The following is a 25,464-nucleotide window of genomic DNA, read 5'->3' as shown; positions in this document are numbered from 1 at the left end:
TGTGTTATGATGCTGCTCACATCCACTTGGAGAGCTATGAGGATGAAGGAGGGGCTTTCTTATGCCGTATTGTAACACTGGATCAGACATGGGCCATATCGTATGAGCCATAGCTGAAACACCAATTCAACGAATGGTGTCATTATGGGTCACTGCGAAAGTCAAAAGTGCATCAGAGTCCCAGTATGGTGAAAGTTATGGTGAGTCTCATGTACGACTGTGATGGTTTTATCCTAACGCGTTACGTTCCTCCACAGTAGACTGTCAATGCACAGTATTACTGTTTGTTTTTGTAGCATCACCTGTGACCTGCTTTGGAAGCCATGACACTTTCTAAGCAACCCACTCACCATTTTGCACGACAATGCGTGAGCACACTTAGCGCAAGCTGTGGCTGCTCTCTTCAGTCAATGGGACTGGGAAGTACTGTACTATCCACCATACTCCCCAGACTTAAGTCCTTGTGATTTTGATTTGATTCCGAAGATGAAGGAACCAATTCATGGCATTCGCTTCAGAACTGTTAGAGAGATTCGACAGGCAGTAGACTGCTCCATTTGCACCATCAACAGAACTGGCTCTGCTAACAGTATTCTACCCATTCCACATCACTGGCAACAGGTTCTACACAATGCTGGTGACCACTTTGAAGCACAGTAACAGGTGCAAACATGTAACTCTTTTTTATCGGTTGTGAATAAATAGTTACCACTATTTAAGTTCCAGCCCTCATAATTGGAACATAACGAAGCACTTATTGAGCATAAAAAAGGTCACTTATTTTAATAATAAGTTGTTGAAGCTATTTTTACTTGGGAATGGGCGTTCTCAAATCAGTTACTGAGTTGTGTTCTTTATAATCTGCAATATTATAATTAATTATCATCTTGATTTATTTTACAGGGTATAACAATCAAACCTCTAGTTAGGATATTAAATGTGAAACGAGCAGAAAAGAGGAAACCCACAATGAATGAAAGGATACATGAAAGAGTAAGTACGGCAGTGTACCTTTATGTATTATATCATTACTGAAGTAGTACAACAGCAGGAATATTGAAAACCATTGTAAATAGCAGTGAAATGGTAGGTCCAACTGTATGATATGAGCATTTCACAACTAATTGGAGCTGTACTATTAAATTTTGGATGAGTGAATAGATTGATATAGTGTGTGGTGGGAATTTATGTGGCAAATGGTTGTGATAGTGCCACAACATTTAACAGTGCTGGCACGACAGTACGCACAAACGGCGATAGAGGCGCTCCACAAATCGGCTGAGCGCGGGAACGCCACCTAGCTACGAACGGCGCCGGCCGCATGTCGCGGCACAGCAGTCCAATACGAGAGACTGAGTTGTAATCATGTGATCAGCTATTGTTTCTAAGAGAGAGTGTGAATATCCACGCAATTATTGTGATTAAAGGTTATAACACTTTTTGGCGACGAGGTCGGGATATTTTCACTGCGTTGTGGATTTGCATGTTCGTGACGGGGCAGACATGGAACAGCTTATGCAAGCGCTCATTGAACAACAAACACAGCTGACGGCTACTATTCAGGCTCAACAAACACAGCTGACGGCAGCGATTCAGGCGTTGTCGACGTCTCTTACTCATCGTCTGTCTTCCTCTTCTCCGCCTCCATTCCCTCCTTACGACGAGGCCGCTGAAGACTGGGAGGATTATGAGAAGCGTTTGTGGCAACACTTCTTGGCTTTCGGCGTTGTCGACGCTCCTATGTGTAAGTCGTTATTTCTATCTTGGATTTCCCCTCGAGTCTATCAGCTGCTATCTCAGTTAGCCCCTCTGCGGGAACCCGCCTCCCTGTCCTTCCAAGAAATGTGTGACTTATTGTCCGCCTATTATCGAAAAAACACCCACGTCGTTGCCGCCCGCGTGGCGTTCTACCGGTGTCGTAAACAGCCCCATCAATCTTACCGGGCTTGGGCGGCGGAACTACACGGTCAGTTTGTCACGGACACTCATCACGAGTCTTATGCTGATTCAGTGGTTAGGGATGCTATTCTACGGCTTGCTCCTGATAAAGAAGTTCGGCAACGTGCCCTACAACTGCTAAACCCGTCGTTGTCGGAAGTTCTAAGCATCGCTCAATCCTTTGAAGTGTCTCACGCTGCTGGCGCGCAAATAGAAGCGTGGTGTGATGTAGGCGCTGTACAGTCAACTCTCGACAAGGACAATTTGCCTGTTGCACAGGAGAACGAAGATGTGGCGGCGGTTCACTCGCGTAAACAACGTCGCGTTGGGCCGCAACGGACGCAGCGAAACCAGCAACCACAGAAGCCGGTTCGTTCCGCGCTTCCTTCTTGCCCCCGTTGTTTTGTACAGCACGACAGGGCAGCGTGTCCAAAACGTTGGGCCACGTGTAGTTCATGTAGGAAAAAAGGCCACATTGCTTCTGTGTGTCAGTCCCATAAAGTTCCTGTCGACGAGGACGAGGCGTCGGACATGGATGTTCACTGTGTGCTTTCTCAAACAAATAAGTTGTTTGTTACTGCTCGTGTTCTGAATAAAGACACCCGCATGCAAGTGGACACAGGCTCTTCAGTAACTCTCATTAATTCTCGCACGTATTTGGCGTTGGGCTCCCCTCCTTTGTCTCCAGTTACGCGAAATCTGAGGACTTATAATCAACAGAAAATTCCTATCATGGGCCAGTTTGATGCTTCCACTGCCTACAAGTCTGTTGTTCGGCCCCTCACGTTTTATGTGGTGGATCATGCGGGCACTGAAAACCTGTTCAGTTATGATGCTTTCCAGTTGTTCGGGTTCTCCATTGATGATGATGTGCACCTCATATCTCAGGACATTCCGTATCAACAGCTGGATGGATTGTGTTCTGAATTTTCGTCCGTGTTCTCTGCTGGTCTGGGTTGTGCCAAGGATTTTGCAGCCCACATTACTCTTAAACCTACAGCTCGCCCAAAGTTTTTCCGGGCACGCCCTATTCCGGTGGCGTTGCGTGCACCTGTCAAGGCTGAGCTAGACAGGTTAACAGCTTCAGAGATTCTCCTACCGGTTACCTCCAGCGAATCGGCATCGCCACTGTCAACGCTCAGAGCGTCATTGACACTTATCCTCTTCCCCGTCCTGAGGAGTTGTTTACCAAGCTCGCTGGGGGCCAGTTCTTTTCCAAACTTGACTTATCGGAGGCGTACCATCAGTTGCCGTTGGACGCTCCTTCCAAGGAATTTCTCGTTATCAACACTCCTTGTGGGTTGTATCAGTACCAGCGATTACCATTTGGTGTCGCTAGCGCACCGGCCATTTTTCAGCGGTTTTTGGAACAGCTCACGGCTTCCGTTCCCGGCTGCATAAACTATCTGGATGACATTGTTGTCACGGGAGCCTCCACTGCGGAGCATCTTCGTAATTTACGTTCACTGTTTCGGGTTTTGCATTCGGCTTGGTTGAGGTGCAATCTGGACAAGTCACAGTTCTTCCAACCCTCCATTGAGTATCTTGGTTTCCACTTGTCCCGTGAGGGTATACGTCCTCTCCGTCAGCATGTTGCGGCCATTAACACTCTACCCCGGCCGTCTACGGTCAAAGAACTTCAGGCGTTTCTAGGCAAGATTGCTTATTATCACAAATTCATTCCATCCGCAGCGGCGGTAGCTTATCATCTGTATCAGCTGTTACGCAAAAACGTCCCCTTCTGTTGGTCCGACGGGTGTGAGCAGGCTTTTGTCCGCCTGAAGGCTCATTTGCAGTCGGCGCCTTGTCTTGCCACATTCCGTCCGGGCCAGCACTTGGTTCTGGCGACTGACGCGTCGCAGTATGGCCTAGGGGCTGTTCTCGCCCATCGGTATGAGGATGGGTCGGAACGACCCATCGCCTATGCTTCCAAGACGCTCAACGAGGCGCAACGGCGTTACTCTCAAATCGAAAAGGAGGCGCTCGCTATCATTTATGCTCTAAAAAAGTTCAGCGTTTTTTTGTATGGTTCTAATTTTCACCTCATCACCGACCACAAACCGCTGGTCTCTCTGTTCAGCCCCTCGGCGTCACTTCCGGATAAGGCGGCTCACCGCCTGCAATGTTGGGCCTTATACTTGTCTCGTTTTCATTATGAGATTCACTATCGCCCCACGGCCCAGCACGCCAACGCTGATGCATTGTCGCGATTGCCGATGGGCCCTGACCCTGTTTTCGATCGTGATGAACTCCTCTGTTTCCACATTGATGAGGAAGAACGTCGTGCGGTCGAGGGCTTTCCACTTACAGGTTCTCAGGTCACGTCGGCTACTGCGCGGAACCCGGTCCTGCGTCGGGTGATCGGTTTTGTTCAACGAGGTTGGCCGGACAGGACCAAGGGCCGGGCATCGGATCCCCTTCGCAACTACCATGCCTTGCGCCTTCGTCTGTCTGTTCGTGATGGTGTTGTTCTTCTGGCCACAGATGGCGCATCTCCAAGGGTCATGGTGCCAGCCTCTCTTCGCAAAGATGTTCTCAAACTGTTGCACGGAGGCCATTGGGGTATTTCTCGGACTAAGTCCCTGGCCCGCAGGCACGATTATTGGCCCGGTATTGATTCGGACATCGCCCATATGGTTGCTGCGTGTGGCCAGTGTGCTCAACAACTGGCGGCACCTTGTACAATGGCCTCTCCGTGGCCTGATCCAGCTCAACCATGGGAACGGGTGCACGCCGACTTTGCTGGCACCTTCCTCGGTACTTATTGGCTACTGTTGATTGACGCCTTCTCGAAGTTTCCGTTTGTTGTTAGATGTCCGTCGCCCACCACTGCAGCGACGACGCTGGCTTTGTCCAAAATCTTTGCGCTAGAAGGTCTTCCATCCACGATCGTCACGGACAATGGCCCTCAGTTCTCTTCGCAGGCCTTCCATGATTTTTGTACTGGACAACGGATTCATCATGTTACCGCACCTCCTTTCCATCCGCAATCGAATGGGGAGGTCGAGCGCCTTGTCCGCACTTTCAAATGCCAGATGAAAAAATTCCTTAGTGATTTTTCCACGGATGACGCCCTGCTGCAATTTCTGAGTTCTTATCGCTTCACGCCTCTGTGTGATCGCAGCCCTGCTGAACTCTTGCATGGCCGCCAACCGCGCACTCTACTGCACCTGCTTCACCCTGTCAGGCCTTGTACTGTGTCCCCTAGTGCGCGAAAATACTCGGTGGGCGCCGACGTGTGGGCACGAGGGTATGGATCTCGCCCTAAATGGATTCCAGGGGTGGTCAAGACTCTTCGCGGCCGCCGGCTTTGTGAAATCCGTACGGGCGACGGCACGGTTGTTCGCCATTACGACCAGATGCGCCCACGAGTTTGTGGCCACGCCGGTGCCACCGCCCCATCCTTCGCCTCCACCAGCCCGAGACGCCAGTCCTGTCGCTGCTGCCGATCTACCATCCGTGTTGATGCAGCCGCCGTCGCTGCTGCTTCCGAGTACTCCGGAACCGGCCCCAGTCGCGACGCCGCCTTCTCCGGGACCCATCTCGCTGGAACACACTCCCAGGTCAATGACACCTATGGATGCTGCTCCAGAGTTTTCACCCATCATCTCATCCAGGAGGCACGTTCCACACACGAGCTTCCGTCCTGGACATTGTCGACCATACTCTCGTGTCTCTGCGTGGGATCTCCTCAGGGCCTCACAAGAGGCCATGGATGTCTCCGCGCTGTCCATGTCTCCAAGGAAGTGAGTGTTTATTTTTTTCAATGGGGGAAAAGTGTTGTGATAGTGCCACGACAGTTAACAGTGCTGCCACGACAGTACGCACAAACGGCGATAGAGGCGCTCCGCAAATCGGCTGAGCGCGGGAGTGCCACCTAGCTATGAACGGCGCCGGCCGCACGTCACGGCCCGGCAGTCCAATACGAGAGACTGAGTTGTAATCATGTGATCAGCTATTGTTTCTAAGAGAGAGTGTGAATATCCACGCAATTATTGTGATTAAAGGTTATAACACAAATTTTATATTCAGGGTAATTGTAAGAATATGTATGTAAAGAATATAATGCAGTACTTGGCCAATTTGATATTCTGAACAGTAAACATATTGATGTTAGTCTATGGTATACAATACTAATGTGAAATAAAAGAATCATTAATAATGTGCTCCTCTTAGAAAGACAAAATCTGATAAGAGGCACTACTGAAAATTTGTGTTAACTATTACAAGTTAGCATGAAGCTTTTCAGATGTAAATTTGGTACTCTGCAGAGTAACTGTAACGTGATTGAAAAGAATGCAGAAACTAATGTTAGTTGTAGAGAATTTTTAACAAGCCCAGAAATGGCAAAAGTCTTGGTAGACTACTAACTACCTAAATTCATTTCTCTTTGAAGTACCCCTACTTTTTAAAGATGGACCCTTATGCTAGAGTTAGAGTTTTGGATTATTTCCTTGATGCTGCCAGTGTAGGGGCTGTGAAAGAAGCTTATCAGTTGTAGGTTGTCCTCGGCAGTGAATTTAGTTGGCATTAATGGCTGATTGCCCTAAATTTGGAAAAATGTAAGTTAATGCTGATGGGTAGGGGAAAACAATCTCATAATTGAATACAGCATGAGTAGTGTAGTGTTTAACACAATCACATTGACTAAATATCTAGGCCTAACATTGCAAAATGATATGAAATGGAATGAGCAAAAGTAGGGAGACCCAGTCTATTGGAAGAATTTTAGGAAAGTGTGGTTCATCTGTAAAGGAACACTAGTGTGACCCATTATTGACTACTACTAGAGTGTTTGGGATCTCCACCAGGATGTATTAAAGGAAGACATTGAATAGTTCAGGGGCTGACTCTACATTTATTACCAGTAGTTTTGATCAACATGTAAGTATTATGGAGTTGCCAATGGAGATACTCAAATGGGGAATCCCTGAAGGGAAGATGGCACCTTTTTCATAGAACACAGTTGAGAAAATTCAGAGAACTGGCATTTAAAGCTGGCTGCACTGTGATTCCACTTCCACCAAAGTGCATTTTATGTAATGACCATGAAGGTAGGATAAGAGAAATTAGGCCTTAATGTGGAGGCATATAGATAATCATTTTTCCCTCACTTTATTTGAGAGTGGAAATGGAAAATAAAGGACTAGTAATGATACAAGGTACTCCCCACCACACATTGTTGGTGACTTTTAGTGCATGTTTGTAGATTTAGACAAACTGTAATTGATATATCAGACCTCCTCCAACTGAAGTGTGTTTATTAACAGAACAAGTTCCAGAATATGTCCATTTCATCTTGAGCTGTATACACACTTTTATGTCATACTTTTATCTAAATTCAATCCATATAAAAGTATCTGGGTGCTTGTTCCACTAGTAACGTAATGTTATAGCTATTGGGAAAGGCAGTTGGTATATACACTGTTCAGTCACATTAATGTGACCATCTGTCGAAAGCCTGAATAACCACATTTTGCAGTGTGGACTGCTGCAGAAAGTGCAGGAGGAGAGTCAGTGAAGTTTTGGAAGGTATTGAGAGGGATGTGGAGCCATGCCAACTCCAGTGCCATGACCAGCTGCTCTAGGTTTCTCAGTTGATGATCCATGGTGCAAATTCCATGACTGAGGTGGTCCCACAAATTCTTCTCTGGGTTTAAATTCAGGGAGTTGATGGCCAGAGGAGTATGGTAAACTCATCCTGGTGCTATACAAACCATGCATCTACACTGTGAGGTGTGTGACATGTTGCATTATCCCATTGCATACTTTTATTGATCCATTGCACGTTTCAGAAGGATGAGATCACCCAGGGAATCCCCTTCAGCCTGGAGCCTTCTGATGATTGTCACAGGGTGTTTGTTTTCCACTGTTTCATGTCATACGTGCCAACAGCTGTCTGTTGATGGAGCATAAAATGATTCACCTGAAAAGGCCACCTGTTGCAAATCAGTAGAAGTCCAGTTATGGTATTGTGTACAAATTCCAGCCTTCATCACCAATGAACAGCAGTCAGCATGAGTGCATGAACCAGTTGCATGTTCACTGTACAGTAATCGAGGAGATGCTGTTGGTAACCCTGTGATTCATCTGAGAGGTTAGTTGCTCAGCAGTTGCATGTCTGTTCACCCATACACTTCTGCAGAGCTGTCATTCACCCCTGTCTTCTGTCACCCATGGTGCAGCACAGCTGCCTGACCACCAGTTTTGTGTAGCACCATTTTATCATGCATGATATACTTTAACTACAGTGGCATGTGTGCAGATTACAGACTTAGCTATTTTGGAAATGCTTCCAACCTCAGCTCAAAAGCGAATGATAATACCCTTTTGGTCATCAGATAAGTCTCTCCATTTATGCATTATGATAATGACTGTATTGTTTTCCACATCCCCCAACACATTTTATATACCCTGAACTGTTAGTGCTGCCACCTGTCATCTGTGAATGGTTATTGCAAGTTGACTTCCAACAATATATATACTTTTCAGCTGAAATGTGTGACATGTAAAACATGATGCCTAGTTAGTTCTGGAGTGAGCACCCATATACTTGTAAGGAGATTATGCTGCATATTAAGATAAATGTCTAATGCAGTAGTCCATATATGCTTGAAGACAGAATTAACACATTTTGAAACTGTGTTAATAAAGAAATTTCAGTTGTGGCACAGGTTGTCTATTGTTAATACACTCAAAGTCTTTCCATTTTTCATTTATTTAATTACAGTTTCAGATCACAGGATGATACACTAGCAGCTAATAATTTAACTTTCACTTGCAGTATGATTAATGTACAATTGTTTTCTGAAACTACCATTCAGTAAAAATGCACAATAACTGTATCCAGTATTATTTGTAATATGACAACTGCAGCCATAATCAACATTTTTATGGGGAACTACATCCCTTAAGACAGTAAATAAATACAAACGAGATACAATAAAACCCTGTTTTTACATCCCTACATTTTACAGTTTCCCACTTGTTATGTTCATTTTTGTCAGTCCCAACAGAAGTCCTATTCTCTCAATGCAATGATTTCCCATCATTAACAATTCTGTGTTACAAAATTCCTCACATTTTAAGTTTTCTTTGGTATTATCATGATGTTTAACATTGATTTTCATTCAAATTTCTGCAAAAAGTACATTGTATTCCTGCTCAAAGTCAGCCTTGGAGCAAAGCAGATAAGGCGGGCTATATAAAAAATTTTGATCATGTAATGGTACTTTAAATATGATGCTGGCAACAATCAGAGCAAAATGCCTCGGACCTTTGGAGGTGACGGAGTCCCACCTCTAACTGACAAACCAGGGACTCCTAAGATACGACTTGGCAAACAAATGGTAATGTGATGGGGAGCTATTAATATCAGTGGGGACTACCCTGGGAAGAAGGTAGAGCTGGTAGAGGCGGCAAGTAAGATGGGGCTTTACGTTTTAGCTGTTAGTGACATTCGGGTAAGGGTGAAAAAGAAGAGAAGTGGGAGAATACAAGGTCTACCTGTCAGGGGTCAAAGCAGGAATAGCAGAATGGGGTGTAGGGCTTTACATCAGGAAAGAAATGGAACCCAGCGTAGTTGCAATAAGGTATGTAAATGAACAACTCATGTGGATAGATTTGACAGTGTCTAGCAAGAAAATTAGGGTTGTGTCAGTATATTCGCATTGTGAAGGGACAGATCAAGATAAGATGGATAGTTTTTATGAGGCACTCATGATGTAGTTGTTAAAGGACAAGGACAGTGTTCTGCTCATGGGTGATTTTAACGGCAGGATTGGAAATCAAACAGAAGGGTATGAAAAGGTTATGGGTAAATTTGGAGAGGATATGGAAGGCAAAAAGGAATACAAACGTCTCAAAAATGAGATCGACAGGAAGTGCAAAATGGCTAAACAGGGATGGCTAGAGGACAAATGTAAGGATGTAGAAGCTTATCTCACTAGGGGTAAGATAGATACTGCCTACAGGAAAATTAAAGAGACCTTTGGAGAGAAGAGAACCACGTGTATGAATATCAAGAGCTCAGATGGCAGCCCAGTTCTAAGCAAAGAAGGGAAAGCAGAAAGGTGGAAAGAGTATATAGAAGGTTTATACAGGGGCGATGTACTTGAGGACAATATTATGGAAATGGAAGAGGATGTAGATGAAGACGAAATGGGAGATACGATACTGCGTGAAGAGTTTGACAGAGCACTGAAAGACCTGAGTCGAAACAAGGCCCCCGGAGTAGACAACATTCCATTAGAACTACTGACGGCCTTGGGAGAGCCAGTCATGACAAAACTCTACCAGCTGGTGAGCAAGATGTATGAGACAGGCGAAATACCCTCAGACTTCAACAAGAATATAATAATTCCAATCCCAAAGAAAGCAGGTGCTGACAGATGTGAAAATTACCGAACTGTCAGTTTAATAAGCCACGGCTGCAAAATACTAACGCGAATTCTTTACAGACGAATGGAAAAACTGGTAGATGCAGACCTCGGGGAGGATCAGTTTGGATTCCGTAGAAATGTTGGAACACGTGAGGCAATTCTGACCCTACGACTTATCTTAGAAGAAAGATTAAGAAAAGGCGAACCTACGTTTCTAGCATTTGTTGACTTAGAGAAAGCTTTTGACAATGTTGACTGGAATACTCTTTTTCAAATTCTAAAGGTGGCAGGGGTAAAATACAGGGAGCGAAAGGCTATTTATAATTTGTACAGAAACCAGATGGCAGTAATAAGAGTCGAGGGGCATGAAAGGGAAGCAGTGGTTGGGAAAGGAGTGAGACAGGGTTGTAGCCTCTCCCCGATGTTATTCAATCTGTATATTGAGCAAGCAGTAAAGGAAACAAAAGAAAAATTTGGAGTAGGTATTAAAATTCATGGAGACGAAGTAAAAACTTTGAGGTTCGCCGATGACATTGTAATTCTGTCAGAGACGGCAAAGGACTTGGAAGAGCAGTTGAACGGAATGGACAGTGTGTTGAAAGGAGGATATAAGATGAACATTAACAAAAGCAAAACGAGGATAATGGAATGTAGTCAAATTAAATCGGGTGATGCTGAGGGAATTAGATTAGGAAATGAGACACTTAAAGTAGTAAAGGAGTTTTGCTATTTAGGAAGTAAAATAACTGATGATGGTCGAAGTAGAGAGGATGTAAAATGTAGACTGGCAATGGCAAGGAAAGCGTTTCTGAAGAAGAGAAATTTGTTAACATCGAATATAGATTTATGTATCAGGAAGTCGTTTCTGAAAGTATTTGTTTGGAGTGTAGCCATGTATGGAAGTGAAACATGGATGATAACTAGTTTGGTCAAGAAGAGAATAGAAGCTTTCGAAATGTGGTGCTACAGAAGAATACTGAAGATAAGGTGGATAGATCACGTAACTAATGAGGAGGTATTGAATAGGATTGGGGAGAAGAGAAGTTTGTGGCACAACTTGACTAGAAGAAGGGATCGGTTGGTAGGACATGTTTTGAGGCATCAAGGGATCACAAATTTAGCATTGGAGGGCAGCGTGGAGGGTAAAAATCGTAGAGGGAGACCGAAAGATGAGTAGACTAAGCAGATTCAGAAGGATGTAGGTTGCAGTAGGTACTGGGAGATGAAGCAGCTTGCACAGGATAGAGTAGCATGGAGAGCTGCATCAAACCAGTCTCAGGACTGAAGACAACAACAACAACAACATGGAGACCAACAGGAACGGGAAACAACTCTTCGATTTCTGTGCCAGTATGGGCTTAGTAATCACAAACTCCTTTTTTAAACATAAGAACATTCACTTGTATACTTGGGAAGGCAGGGGAACCAGATCTGTCATTGACTATATAATAACAGATCAGGAATTCAGGAAGGCTGTGAGGGACACATGTGTATTCAGGGGATTCCTTGATGACACTGATCATTATTTAATCTGCAGTGAAATTGGGATTGTGAGGCCGAAGGTGCAGGTGGTCAGGTCCATATGTAGGAGGATAAGAGTGGAGAAACTTCAGGATAAGGAAATCGGGCACAAGTACATAGCAGCGATCTCAGAAAGGTACCAGTTAGTTGAATGTAGTCAATTACAGTCATTGGAAAAGGAATGGACAAGGTACAGGGACACAGTACTAGAAATGGCTAAAGAATGTCTTGGAACAGTAGTGTGTAAAAGTAGGATGAAGCAAATGGCTTGGTGGAATGACACAGTCAAGGCAGCCTGTAAAAGGAAAAATAAGGCGTATCAAAAATGGCTACATACTAGAACTCAGGTAGACAGAGAAAGTTATGTTGAAGAAAGAAACAAAGCCAAACAGTTAATTGCAGCATCCAATAAGAAATCTTGGGAAGACTTTGGAAACAGGTTGGAGACTCTGGGTCAAGCTGCTGGAAAACCATTCTGGAGTGTAATTAGCAGTCTTCAAAAGGGGGGTAAGAAGGAAATGACAAGTATTTTGGACAGGTCAGGAAAACTGTTGGTGAATCCTGTGGATGCCTTGGGCAGATGGAGGCAATATTTTGAAGAGTTGCTCAATGTAGGTGAAAATACGATCAGTAATGTTTCAGATTTCGAGGTAGAATGGGATAGGAATGATGATGGAAATAGGATCACATTTGAGGAAGTGGAGAAAATGGTCAATAGATTGCAGTGCAATAAAGCAGCTGGGGTGGATGAAATTAAGTCGGAACTCATCAAATACAGTGGACTGTAAGGTCTTAAATGGCTACACAGGATAATTGAAATGACCTGGGAGTCGGGACAGGTTCCATCAGACTGGACAAAAGCAGTAATCACACCAATCTATAAACATGGAAACAGGAAAGATTGTAACAACTACAGAGGTATCTCTTTAATCAGCATTGTGGATAAAATCTTCTCAGGTATTGTTGAAAGGAAAGTGTGAGTATTAGTTGAGGACCAATTGGATGAAAATCAGTGTGGGTTTAGGCCTCTTAGAGGTTGTCAGGACCAGATCTTTAGCTTACGCCAAATAATGCAGACGTGTTATGAGTGGAACAGGGAATTGTATCTAGATCTAGAAAAGGCATATGACTGGGTTCCTACGAGGAAGTTATTGTCTGTTCTACAAGGTTATGGAATAGGAGACAAACTTTTGCAAGCAATTAAAGGTCTTTACATGGATAGTCAGGCAGCAGTTGACAGTAAACTGAGTTCATGGTTCAGAGTAGTTTCAGGGGTAAGACAAGGCTGCAACCTGTCTCCACTGTTTTTCATATTATTTATGGACCATATGTTGAAAACAATAGACTGGCTGGGTGAGATTAAGATATGTGAACACAAAATAAGCAGTCTTGCATATGCAGATGACTTAGTTGTGATGGCAGATTCAATTGAAAGTTTGCAAAGTAATATTTCAGAGCTAGATCAGAAATGTAAGGACTATGGTATAAAGATTAGCATCTCCAAAACGAAAGTAATGTCGGTGGGAAAGAAATATAAACGGATTGAGTGCCAAATAGGAGGAACAAAGTTAGAACAGGTGGATGGTTTCAAGTACTTAGGATGCATATTCTCACAGGATGGCAACATAGTGAAAGAACTAGAAGCGAGGTGTAGCAAAGCTAATGCAGTGAGCGCTAAGCTACGATCTACTTTCTTCTGCAAGAAGGAAGTCAGTACCAAGACTAAGTTATCTGTGCACTATTTTATCTTTCGACCAACTTTGTTGCATGGGAGTGACAGCTGGGTTGATTCAGGTTACCAATGTTAGCACTGAATAGGGGGTTGTGGAGGAATTTTATAAGGGGGCTATGCTCCAGACTGAATGCTGAAAGGCATAATCAGTCTTAAATGATGATGATGATGATGATGATGAATGTAGTTTTAGTGTGGTAAGAAAGAGTTTCATCATTGACATGCTGGGGTACGCCCACCTGTATTATGGGTTCACAGTGCTTGGGAGGGTGGGAAAGTATGCTTAATGGTAATCATGATCTGACAATAGTGACTCTAGCAGTAACCTTCCTTCTGCTCATTACATTGCATTACAGCAGATTTAATTTATACAAAGAAACATTGCCTTTTAAGATGGGTGTCTACGTAATGGGCTTTCTTGAATCATTGTTGCTTCTGTTTGAAGTACACTAGTCTTTACTAGGGGTGGAGTCTTAAGTTGATACGACCGGATGTCAGATGTATACGTTCCTCCTCAAGATGCTCCATAAGATAACAATAATTTCCACCCTCTTTCTCAACCAGGACGTCCTCGAACTGAGTGACCTTCTTGTTGTCAGCAAACAAAGGATATCATGCCTACCAATTTTAATGCTTTAACCAATATTGTGTTACAAGTTTTATTTACCTTGATATTATCATGATTATCAATGATAAGCCTCACATTAGAACACAAATATCTTTTTAATGTCATTTCACAAAATACTTTTGCTTTCATATTTTTTTTACACCACAGGACATGACTGGAAGAAGGAGGGAAACCTGTGCATGCATTTGTGCGTTCAGCACTCTGCCACTGCCTTTGTTATTGATAATTTGTGTATTGTGGAGAGACAAGTAGAGCTAAATGATATTAGAAAGATTTTTTTAAATAGGCAAAGTTTTCATTGTTTCAGTTTCATATTTTGAACAATGTAAAGAGAATGACAGTAAGAGTAAGTTCTTCATTTTACTTGTGTTTTGTATTTTTACCTGTATTTAACACTTTCCTGCATTTTATACTTTTTTGGACCATTCAGTTGCAAAGTGTAAAAAAGGAGTTTTACTGTAGTAACTATCCCTTGGCAGCTTATTTCGATATGTTATTCTGTTGTTTCTGCAACAGTTTAAAAGAGCAACTCAGTGTGCTCTGTCTCTGTGAAACAGTTTTGGAAAAAGACTTAGTATTTCGGCCTTTTCTTTGGCATGCCCTGTGTTTCAGCGCCATTATGGTCACAGAGTGTCTACCCAGATGGCTTTGATCCATTTACTGATTTAACATAAGACCAAATTTCTTAGAATGTCACATCAAGTCTGTAGATAGAATTTTACTGTCAGAGTCATTGAATTCTTCACACATAGCCCTCCTTATGTTAATTTTGGCTTATTTTCGTTTTTGTTTGTCTGTGAGGCTTTAGTTAGGGTATGTTTTGAATTTGTAGTTAAGCTCTCTTTACTTTGGTAGCAGCTTGCTAACATTATCATTGAACCATGTTAGGTCTTCTCCATCCCTCACAATTTTTCTCAGCACATACTTATCTAAAATGTTCAATGGCCTTGAACTGCATCCATTGGTGCTCAATGTTGTCAGTGCTGGAAATGAAATTTTCATATTGACCTACCAAGTAATCTGCAAACTGTCTCTTGTCGCTCCTGCTAAACAGAAGGTTCTTCCTATCTTTCTTTGTATTACTACTTACAGTCATATTCAGTGATGCTGTAATGAATGGCCTTATGATAACTGATTCCCTGTTCTACACTAACCAAGGTGAGCACTTCAGGTCTGTCATCTAGATGTAGTTACTTTTGCCTATGTTTTTTGTTTGATTGAGTCTTTATACCAGAAATTAGATTCTAATAAATTTCAAATTTCTATTTATTACATCCAGTATTTAGTGTTCATGTTCCAAGGCATAATGTCACTGACTGTTATATTTTTTTCAGTTAATGGATCACGTAATGGCTGGAATTGAAGATATCCTTGGACAACATGGAAATTACCATCTCAGAGACAAGTAATTTAAACTGATTTATTAAAATATGCTTCTTTATTCAATTTATTTTTGTAGTATTTGCATCAAAACAGAATGAACTGGTCAAAAGCCAATTTGACATTTCAGGTTTAAACGTTTCGATAACAAATTCATCCGTCCATACCTGTTGCGAGATCATCAAGGAGCAGAACCAAAAATACTTGAAACTTATTCAAAATTGGCAATGAAAGATGCCATGGAGTATATGCGTCGAAATGCATCAACTGTTGGCAATATTTCTGGCACAGAATCTATGTCAGCAATATTTAGAAATTTCACTAGTGGGAATATAAATGGAAATATGAGTACTAACTTTAATGGAAGGTGAGTTAATATTGCTTACTGCTTTCTTACCCTACTTTATCATTAATTTAACCACGGTTGAACTGTTTACAAAACAGACAGTATAGTATTGTTTTCCATTTTATCATGAAGTACAAATTTCCTAACAACTTCAGAAAATTACAAGAGTAAAACTGGGAAGGTAATGAACAACTTTTACAGAAACCAGAATGCAGTTCATAGGCATGCAGGAGAGGAAAGTGAGGCAATAATTGAGAAGACAGTGAGACAAGATTGTAGTTTACCCTCCATATTATTCCAATCTGTACAGTAAGAAACTAGTAAAGGAATTAAGGAGTAAATTTGAAAGGGAATTAAAGGTGAGAGTGAAAAAATAAAAACTTCAGAGTTTACCTATGACACAGTGAGTTTGGCACTGATGCCCAAGGACTTGAAAGTTCAGCTGAATGGAATGGATTGTGTCTTGGAAAGAGATTATTGGATACGCACAAATTAAAAATAAAAACAAGTTTAGTTGAATTAGGTCAAATGATGCTGAGGGAATTCAGTGAGGAAATAACACACAGAAAATGTAAACAAGTTTTGTTATTTATGCAGCAGATTTACGATGGCAGAAGTAAAGAGGATGTAAAATGCACACTGACAATAGCAAGAAAAGCTTTTCTAAAAATCGGGCATTGATTCATTGACAGGTACATAAACAATACTGAAAACTTTGCTAGCTTACCATATTTTCCGAGAAAGACATAAAGATTAACACTGAATGCAAATTTAAGTGTTAGGAAGTCTGTTTCCATAAGTAATGGTTTGGAGTCTTGCATTACAGAAGTAAAATAATAACAGTAAACAGTAGAGATAAGAAGAGAAGGGTAGCTGTTGAAATGTTGCATTACAGAGAAATGCTAAAGAGTGTATGTGTAGAATGAGAAACTGATGAAGTACTAAACGAAATTGAAGAGAAGAAATCTTATGTTACTATATGACTAAAATGAAGGATTGGTTGATAGGACACATACTGAAGCTCCAAGGAATTATTTTGGCATTAGAGGGAAGTGTAGTGGTAAAAATTGTAGAGGTGGACTATAATAATAATAATTAGTGTGACCAGCTTTTTGCAAATCTTTCAATTAGATGTCAGTTCGGTGCCATGTGTGTCGCTAACCCACTGTAGTAATGCTAACAGGCAAAGGAGCCTACAGTTCGACATTGAATTCAAACCATGTGTTGTTCCCATGAATCTTCACATCATTTAGAGTTGAAAGCTAAAAAGACAGTCTGATAAATTTCCAAGATCTGACTGAAATTGAGTCACTTTACCTCGTGGTTTCATGGTTTCCATGTACACACTTAGTCATTAGGCCACAAAGCCTAACTAATGCTTGAAGGTAGTTGACAGGTTCAGATGGACATTGAGTAACTAAGGAGATACGAAAAGTTTGATGCAAGGTAGACCAGCTAAGAGATATGTATGAAACCAGTATTGAGATGAATGTCTACAACAACAGCAAGAATTTCATTACCAGTGTTATTGATACTGATGTGGAACATGGTAACTGAAAATCTCTTGTTGTGTGGGAAGTGTGAAACTAGTCACATACATTGATGAATGATTTCTTTTTTTTAGCTTGTTGGGAGTGTTTATTTCACTGCGCATACCGTGATACAATGAATAATTATCTCTGGAATCAAACCCTAGCCTGTGGCTGAGTGTTTTTCCATCATCTCGTTAATGCCTAAGATACTAGTCTGACATGTTGTATAGGAAAGTCTCAATACAGTTTCAGGGAGATGTACTGGAAAGTTGAAGATTGGATTATGTGTATGATAAACTCTTGGGTGGCTTAAATAGTAGCATGTTTCCATGAAAGAGAAACAAGAAACAAATGTTATCCCTCAGAATGTCAATTTGGTATGAATGTTCAATAATAAACACAATACTCAAATAAATCCCCATTCACAGGAGCATGAGATGGTGCTCGGGATTAAGTGATAATGGTAGATTATGTCATTAATTAAGTTTGTGTCAATCCTCCAAGTCAATGCTGAAGAATAATCTAGTGTTTCCACAAGCAAGGCCTTGATATTAACTTCCACTCTTCTTTGTTACATTTTTGTTGTTGTGGTCTTCAGTCCTGAGACTGGTTCGATGCAGCTCTCCATGCTACTCTATCCTGTGCAAGCTTCTTCATCTCCCAGTACCTACTGCAACCTACATCCTTCTGAATCTGCTTAGTGTATTCATCTCTTGGTCTCCCTCTACGATTTTTACCCTCCACGCTGCCCTCCAATACTAAATTGGTGATCCCTTGATGCCTCAGAACATGTCCTACCAACCAATCCCTTCCTCTGGTCAAGTTGTGCCACAAACTTCAATCCCATTCAACACCTCCTCATCGGTTACGTGATCCACCCACCTAATCTTCAGCATTCTTCTGTAGCACCACATTTAGAAAGCTTCTATTCTCTTCTTGTCCAAACTATTTATCGTCCATGTTTCACTTCCATACATGGCTACACTCCATACAAATGCTTTCAGGAATGACTTCCTGTCACTTAAATCTACACTCGATGTTAAGAAATTTCTCTTCTTCAGAAACGCTTTCCTTGCCATTGCCAGTCTACATTTTATATCCTTTCTACTTCAACCATCATCAGTTATTTTGCTCCCCAAATAGCAAAACTCCTTTACTACTTTAAGTGTCTCATTTCCTAATCTAATTCCTTCAGCATCACCCGACTTAATTCGACTACATTCCATTATCTTCGTTTTGCTTTTATTGATGTTCATGTTATATCCTCCTTTCAAGACACTGTCCATTCCATTCAGCTGCTCTTCCAAGTCCTTTGCTGTCTCTGACAGAATTACAATGTCATCGGCGAACCTCAAATTTTTTATTTCTTCTCCATGGATTTTAATACCTACTCCAAATTTTTCTTTTGTTTCCTTTACTGCTTGCTCAATATACATATTGAATAACATCGGGGAGAGGCTACAACCCTGTATCACTCACTTCCCAACCACTGCTTCCCTTTCATGTCCCTAAACTCTTTTAACTGCCATCTGGTTTCTGCACAAATTGTAAATAGCCTTTCGCTCCCTATATTTTACCCCTGCTACCTTCAGAATTTGAAAGAGAGTATTCCAATCAACATTGTCAAAAGCTTTCTCTAAGTCTACAAATGCTAGAAACGTAGGTTTGCCTTTCCTTAGTCTTTCTTCTAAGATAAGTCGTAGGGTCAGAATTGCCTCACGTGTTCCAACATTTCTACGGAATCCAAACTGATCTTCCCCGAGGTCGGCTTCTACTAGTTTTTCCATTCGTCTGTAAAGAATTTGCGTTAGTATTTTGCAGCTGTGACTTATTAAAGTGATAGTTCGGTAATTTTCACATCTGTCAACACCTGCATTCTTTGGGATTGGAGTTATTATATTCTTCTTGAAGTCTGAGGGTATTTCGCCTGTCTCATACATCTTGTTCACCAGATGGTAGAGTTTTGTCATGACTGGCTCTCCCAAGGCCGTAAGTAGTTCCAATGGAATGTTGTCTACTCCGGGGGCCTTGTTTCGACTCAGGTCTTTCAGTGCTCTGTCAAACTCTTCACACAGTATTGTATCTCCCATTTCATCTTCATCTACATCCTCTTCCATTTCCTTAATATTGTCCTCAAGTACATCGCCCTTGTATAGACCTTCTAAATACTCCTTCCATCTTTCTGCTTTTCCTTCTTTGCTTAGAACTGAGTTTCCATCTGACCTCTTGATTGAATTGAATTGAATTGAATTTTATTTGATCCTGTAAGATTACATTGTGTACAGTAAATGTACGTGTAATATAGGACATGTCAAAGTGTTAACATTCCTTATCACTTATTTTTCTACACCTTTAGCTTACATTTCTACATTACTGATAATGAGTAACAATATATACAAATTTAATTGCATAAGTACTCTGCAACACTGTAAAACTCTTGTTCAATGAGATAGTCTTTAAGTTTCTTTGGAAAGTCATTGTGAAGTACTCTATCTTTCAGGGTTTTGGGCAGACTTCTTAGTAGTCTGATACTGAAGTACTGGGGTCCTTTTTCTAGCATTGCCAGTCAGTGGGGTATGCTCCGTACTTCATTCTTCTTTCTTGTATTGTGGGTGTGTACACTAGCATTTGTAATCCAGTCCTCACTACCTTTTGTGATGTACATTATTGTTTTGTATATATACAACGATGAAAAAGTTAAGATATTTAAATTCTTGAAACAGTTTCTGCATGTTTCAGAGGTCTTTCTTCTTAAAATGGTCCTAATTGCTATTTTTTGTAATGTGAACACTTGTTTCGTCTCTTGTTTGTTTGAGTTTCCTCACACAGTCACTCCATACTGTAAGTATGGTTCGAAAAGTCCATGATACACTGTGCGCAGAAGGTTCTTGTCTGAATACTGTGATAGCTGCATCATTAAGAATATGACAGAGCTCATTTCTTACAGACATTATGAATATGTTTTTTCCATTTCAGTTCATTATCCACAAGAATACCTAAGAATCTAGCAGATTCTGCTTCTTCCAGCCTTGTTCCATCAACCTCTAAATCCATGTCTACAGCCTTTTCCTTGTGATGTTCATACAAGTGGTTCTCTTATCTCCAAAGGTCTCTTTAATTTTCCTGAAGGCAGTATCTATCTTACCCCTAGTGAGATAAGCCTCTACATCCTTACATTTGTCCTCTAGCCATCCCTGCTTAGCCATTTTGCACTTCCTGTCGATCACATTTTTGAGACGTTTGTATTCTTTTTGCCTGCTTCATTTACTGCATTTTTATATTTTCTGCTTTCTTCAATTAAATTCAGTATTTCTTCTGTTACCCAAGGATTTCTACTAGCCCTCGTCTTTTTACCTACTTGATCCTCTGCTGCCTTTACTACTTCATCCCTGAAAGCTACTCATTCTCCTTCTACTGTATTTCTTTCCCCCATCCCTGTCAATTGTTCCCTTGTGCTCTCCCTGAAACTCTGTACAACCTCTGGTTCCTTCAGTTTGTCCAGGTCCCATCTCCTTAAATTCCCACCTTTTTGCAGTTTCTTCAGTTTTAATCTACAGGTCATAACCAATAGATTGTGGTCAGAGTCCACATCTGCCCCTGGAAATGTCTTACAATTTAAAACCTGGTTCCTAAATCTCCGTCTTACCATTATATAATCTATCTGATACCTTTTAGTATCTCCAGGGTTCTTCCATGTATACAACCTTCTTTTATGATTCTTAAACCAAGTGTTAGCTATGATTAAGTTATGCTCTGTGCAAAATTCTACCAGGTGGCTTCGTCTTTCATTTCTTAAACCCAATCCATATTCACCTACTATGTTTTCCTTATCTCTCTTTCCTACACTCGAATTCCAGTCACCCATGACTATTAAATTTTCGTCTCCCTTCACTATCTAAATAATTTCTTTTATTTCATCATACATTTCTTCAATTTCTTCGTCATCTGCAGAGCTAGTTGGCATATAAACTTGTACTACTGTAGTAGGTGTGGGCTTTGTATCTGTCTTGGCCACAATAATGAGTTCACTATGCTGTTTGTCGTAGCTTGCCTGCATTCCTATTTTCCTATTCACTATTAAACCTACTCCTGCATTATCCCTATTTGATTTTGTGTTTATAATCCTGTAGTCAGTTGACCAGATGTCTTTTTCCTCCTGCCACCAAACTTCACTAATTCCCACTATATCTAACTTTAACCTATCCATTTCCCTTTTTAAATTTTCTAACCTACCTGCCCGATTAAGGGATCTGTCATTCCACGCTCCGATCCGTAGAACGCCAGTTTTCTTTCTCCTGATATCAACATCCTCTTTAGTAGTCCCCGCCCTGAGATCCGAATGCGGGGCTATTATACCTCCGGAGTATTTTACCTGAAAGGAATCCATCATCATTTAATCATACAGTAACGCTGCATGCCCTTGGGAAAAATTATGGCCGTAGTTTCCGCTTGCTTTCAGCCGTTCACAGTATCAGCGCAGCAAGGCCGTTTTGTTTATTGTTACAAGGCCAGATCAGTCAATCATCCAGACTGTTGCCCTTGCAACTGCTGAAAAGGCTGCTGTCCCTCTTCAGGAACCACACGTTTGTCTGGCCTCTCAACAGATACCCCTCCGTTGTGGTTGTACCTACGGTACAGCTATCTGTATCGCTGAGGCACGCAAGCCTCCCCACCAACGGCAAGGTCCATGGTTCATGGGGGGGCTTTGCTACATATTAATTGTGAAAAGTTCACCGTCAGTAATATTTTAACTCTCACAATACCAATGGGGACACAGGGAATGGAGGGTGGGGCATGGGGTGTATCTTGTACCTACGTTTTGAAATTTGTAATGTAGTCTGGTAATGTATATTTTAAAATTCTAAAGAAAGAAAGATTTATTGTTTTTCATGATTACTTATAAATTTTTCAGTAAACCTTAATTTAAAAATTTAAGTGTTACTAGTGAATGTGACTTTTTGCAACAAATGACACATACATATTTTCAGATTTATGGCCATAACTTTAAAAGTTTTGTTGTGAATGAAAATCAATGACAGTTATTGAAAGTTGTATTTTTTAAAGTTTTTGTGGTGGAAATACACTACCTCTCCACTCAGTGTAAACACCTTCTGTATATGTTTGTTTTTGGGGGACATGTTTTTGTTTTTGGTGTCACACATTATGGAAAATGTGATGGTGTTACTGTGGTTAATAAATGTTGTTCTTTTTTCTTTTCAGCATGTTATCAGTTTGGAATCTCTCATTCACATGTATCATTATTATTCATTTTTTACAGTTTCAATCATCTTGACTCAAGTACATGGAACATAGATATGCAGGAACTGGAATATAACCCCTCCAAAAAAGATCTTACTGATGCTAAAATACACCATTTGCTGGCAGAAGAATTATGCAAACCTTACAGAAGGGTAAGTTCTAGTTTTTACATGACATATGCGTATGATGTTTTAAGAAAATTTTTCTTATTTCCATTCTTGTTGATACTGAATAAAATTATATGTCTGTCAGTTTCCTCACAGTAATCCAAAAGATATTCACAAAAACTATCACAAATGATATACCAAGAGAACAAACACTGAATTTTAATCATACAAAGGAACATCTAGACTTTAGAAATAAATCAAGCATGATGCGCCATTCACAAATCATGAAAGAAATTATGGAATGGTACAACGAATATGAATTACACTTTGTCTGTTAGTCATAGATTTTGAGAAAGTATTAGTTTGATTTCAACAAAATATGTGTTGACCACCCCTGAAAAACTGGGCATTAATCAACCTACAGTGGGAGGAGGTAGTATGATAAACAAAATACTAAAAATCCTGACTGGTAGGGTCTGAGTGTGGAGGTGGGAGAGCATTTAAAAGTCACTTTTTTATATTTTATTTGAGTAACTTAAGTCATGACTTCTAGCAAAAACGTTTCCCAGTCCAAAATTAGACTAAATTGAATTTCTAACAAAAAGGCCCTATTCATTTTTCTCTAGGACTAATAGTTTCCACCTTGCAGCTGATGGAAAAAAATTACAGATTATTAAAAATATCGTTTTAATGGCATGAAATTAATGTTTACTGTTAAATTAAGTGCGTTGAGAACAAAAATGAAATGTTTGTACCTTGCCTAAGTTTAGTAAATCCATATTAAGGGATAAATTGTGTACTGGGGATGTAACAGGATGGAAGGTATGGGGATGGAGAGTAGAGGTGCGAGGGAAGGAGGTCATTAGATTGTGGCCATGCCCCTCCCTCTTTCATATGCAAACTGAAGAGGGAGGAGACCCATTCCCCATGTTATCAATCCCACTGCGCCACCAGAAGCTGTTATAGTGTGTTTCATAAAGTTATACAGAATGTCAGCAGCACCCCTTATAAGACACCAGCACCACATTTCGCAGAGATTGTGATGTTCACCTTCTTTATTTCTTCATTGATAGTCCTCGGTGTCAACATACAGCATTGTTATACTGGCTGCAAAATGGGGGGTGGAAGTTCAAGACTGACTAATGTAAATAATTTTCACAGTTCTTTATTTTCATTGTTCACAACCCCCCTCCCCCCCCCCCTCTCCCAATATTACACAGTTATATGGCCAGTTCCCAATTAATGAATTTTGATTAGCCTCAGTAATAAGTTACAGGCAGACATTAGCATACTGCTATTATAGTTTGCTTTTGAACATCTATGAGCAGTAAAAACCTAACCACACTGTTTCCAGTTCTTGCAGAATATATGATATGTATGACACTATTCCTCAAATAAATTGAACAGACACTGTCATTGTTAAAACACTGCCTATTTGTGTTACACCAATTCCACTGTTAAGTTAATGCATGATTGTTACTCTAACTGATAAGAACTTTCACTCTGAAAATTGGCTGTTATCTGGCTGTCTAGGGACCAGAAATCGGGTCTTTATAAATCCTCACAATAATAGGTACTGAAACTATACATGGTTCAATGTTTAAGCTACAGAAATTACAATTAAAACATAACTCATTCAACTAACTGAAAATATCCAAAAATTCCTTACTTTTAACAGTTTCTTCTGCCACAAAGATTATGCCAAATTATTTGTTTAAATAATAAAATTAACAGGTTTAGTTATACAAACAATATTTTTGACCAACTTAGTAATTATTTTGGAATTAAATAAGGACTGGCTTTGCTAATATGTTTTCGAATAGAGCCAAATAAATACTATAAGAATCCTAGTAGTTCTTCTTCCAAATGTATATTACTACAGAATTTATATTTGTTTGTAAGTCAACAATAGAATTGATGTCACAAAACAATTACTGATTTCACCTTACAACAAAATATATTACCTAGCATACCAATGTCTCTTCTTTTATTGTTTCTTGATCCCAGCTTCTTGAGATCTCTTGTGAAGAGTTACGATAAAAGTTTAGTAGTGGCATGGGACAATCTGTTGTGGGTGAATTCGTTTATGACTAATAATCTATCCAGTTAATGCGAAATAATGATGTATGATAGAAGTGCTCAGATAAACCTTATTACACTTCCACAAGATTTTAATAATTCCACCTGGTACAGTTTATCCTAGAATGGAACCTGATTGCTCGGTTTTAATGAAGTAATGCCCGTTCAGTTATATTGGTATTTATTACTGGTTGCGATGTGAACTGCCGCTTGGCAGTGTAGGTGAGTATTCAAAATCTACTTGCAATTAATGTTCATTTATAAATAAGAATAGTGTCCATCAGTGAAATGCAATATCAATTAAGTTGTACAAAAGTTGGTTATTTAACTTTTGAAACCGCTGGTTTATTGGCATTTCTGGAAAAGAACACTCTTATACTCTCATTTGATCAGCAAATTCCGTGTAACAGTTTGAACGTGTAATGGGACTTATTACATTCTAAATCATTCTAATGAATGAATTGATTTGCATTACAGTGCTGCTAAGCAATGTGATCAGCAAGGTGATATGTATCCTAATTAAACAGAACCTCGATATTTTGAATAAAGTTTCGGTTCGTT

The 25,464-nt window shown here is 40.6% G+C and overlaps 1 protein-coding gene across 2 annotated transcripts in view; it reads left to right on the top strand.

The window, feature by feature from the left end:
- LOC126354186 (probable Na(+)/H(+) antiporter nhx-9) overlaps positions 1–25,464 on the top strand; it is an 898,754-nt gene that overhangs the window by 767,596 nt on the left and 105,694 nt on the right. For both annotated transcript variants that reach the window (XM_050003636.1, XM_050003637.1), the window contains 4 exons: positions 904–993; positions 15,535–15,605; positions 15,711–15,947; positions 22,737–22,869. In XM_050003636.1, the coding sequence (XP_049859593.1) occupies positions 904–993; positions 15,535–15,605; positions 15,711–15,947; positions 22,737–22,869 (531 nt within the window). The remainder of the gene's footprint in view (positions 1–903; positions 994–15,534; positions 15,606–15,710; positions 15,948–22,736; positions 22,870–25,464) is intronic.

Source organism: Schistocerca gregaria, chromosome 3 (genome assembly GCF_023897955.1).
Source record: "Schistocerca gregaria isolate iqSchGreg1 chromosome 3, iqSchGreg1.2, whole genome shotgun sequence".
Classification (NCBI taxonomy): Eukaryota; Metazoa; Arthropoda; class Insecta; order Orthoptera; family Acrididae; genus Schistocerca; species Schistocerca gregaria.
The sequence above is the reverse complement of the archived record's forward strand: the minus strand, read 5'-3'. Positions and strand labels throughout refer to the sequence as shown.